Source organism: Penaeus monodon, chromosome 29 (assembly GCF_015228065.2).
Source record: "Penaeus monodon isolate SGIC_2016 chromosome 29, NSTDA_Pmon_1, whole genome shotgun sequence".
Taxonomy (NCBI): domain Eukaryota; kingdom Metazoa; phylum Arthropoda; class Malacostraca; order Decapoda; family Penaeidae; genus Penaeus; species Penaeus monodon.
The window spans coordinates 10,900,962-10,901,370 of NC_051414.1; the positions used below are offsets into that span (position 1 = coordinate 10,900,962).

The 409-nt window shown below is 35.9% G+C and overlaps 1 protein-coding gene across 1 annotated transcript in view; it reads right to left on the minus strand.

The window, feature by feature from the left end:
* The window catches only part of LOC119591951 (propionyl-CoA carboxylase beta chain, mitochondrial-like), a 12,123-nt gene that overhangs the window by 626 nt on the left and 11,088 nt on the right, over positions 1 to 409 (minus strand). Inside the window, exon 9 of the mRNA XM_037940705.1 lies at positions 38 to 158. Coding sequence (XP_037796633.1) covers positions 38 to 158 — 121 coding nt within the window. The remainder of the gene's footprint in view (positions 1 to 37; positions 159 to 409) is intronic.

A 409-nucleotide genomic window follows, 5' to 3' on the forward strand; every position in this document is an offset into this window, starting at 1 on the left:
TTAACCTTATAATCCTCAACATTATAAATCAACATACCCCGAACAGCAGCAGGGAACGGGTTTCCAAATTTGTCAATGTATTCTTTCTCATACTTGGCAACATCTGACTGACCACGATACAGGATGGATACAGCTCCTTTGGCTCCCATTACAGCAACCTGATGAAGGGAAAGTATTAATACACTTCTACTATTATTCACCGATTTTAATTACTCCTAATTCTCATTAAATATGTAATTTTCAGATATACTGAATTAAAGTCAGCAGTGTGACAAAACTCTGCATGTAAATACTCTCTGGACTGACTTAATAAACCTGTGAATGTGTTGTAATTTGCCCCACCATCAATGGATTACACCACCTTGTTAAATATACCAAAATGACACCTAAACACAATAAAGAGATCAAG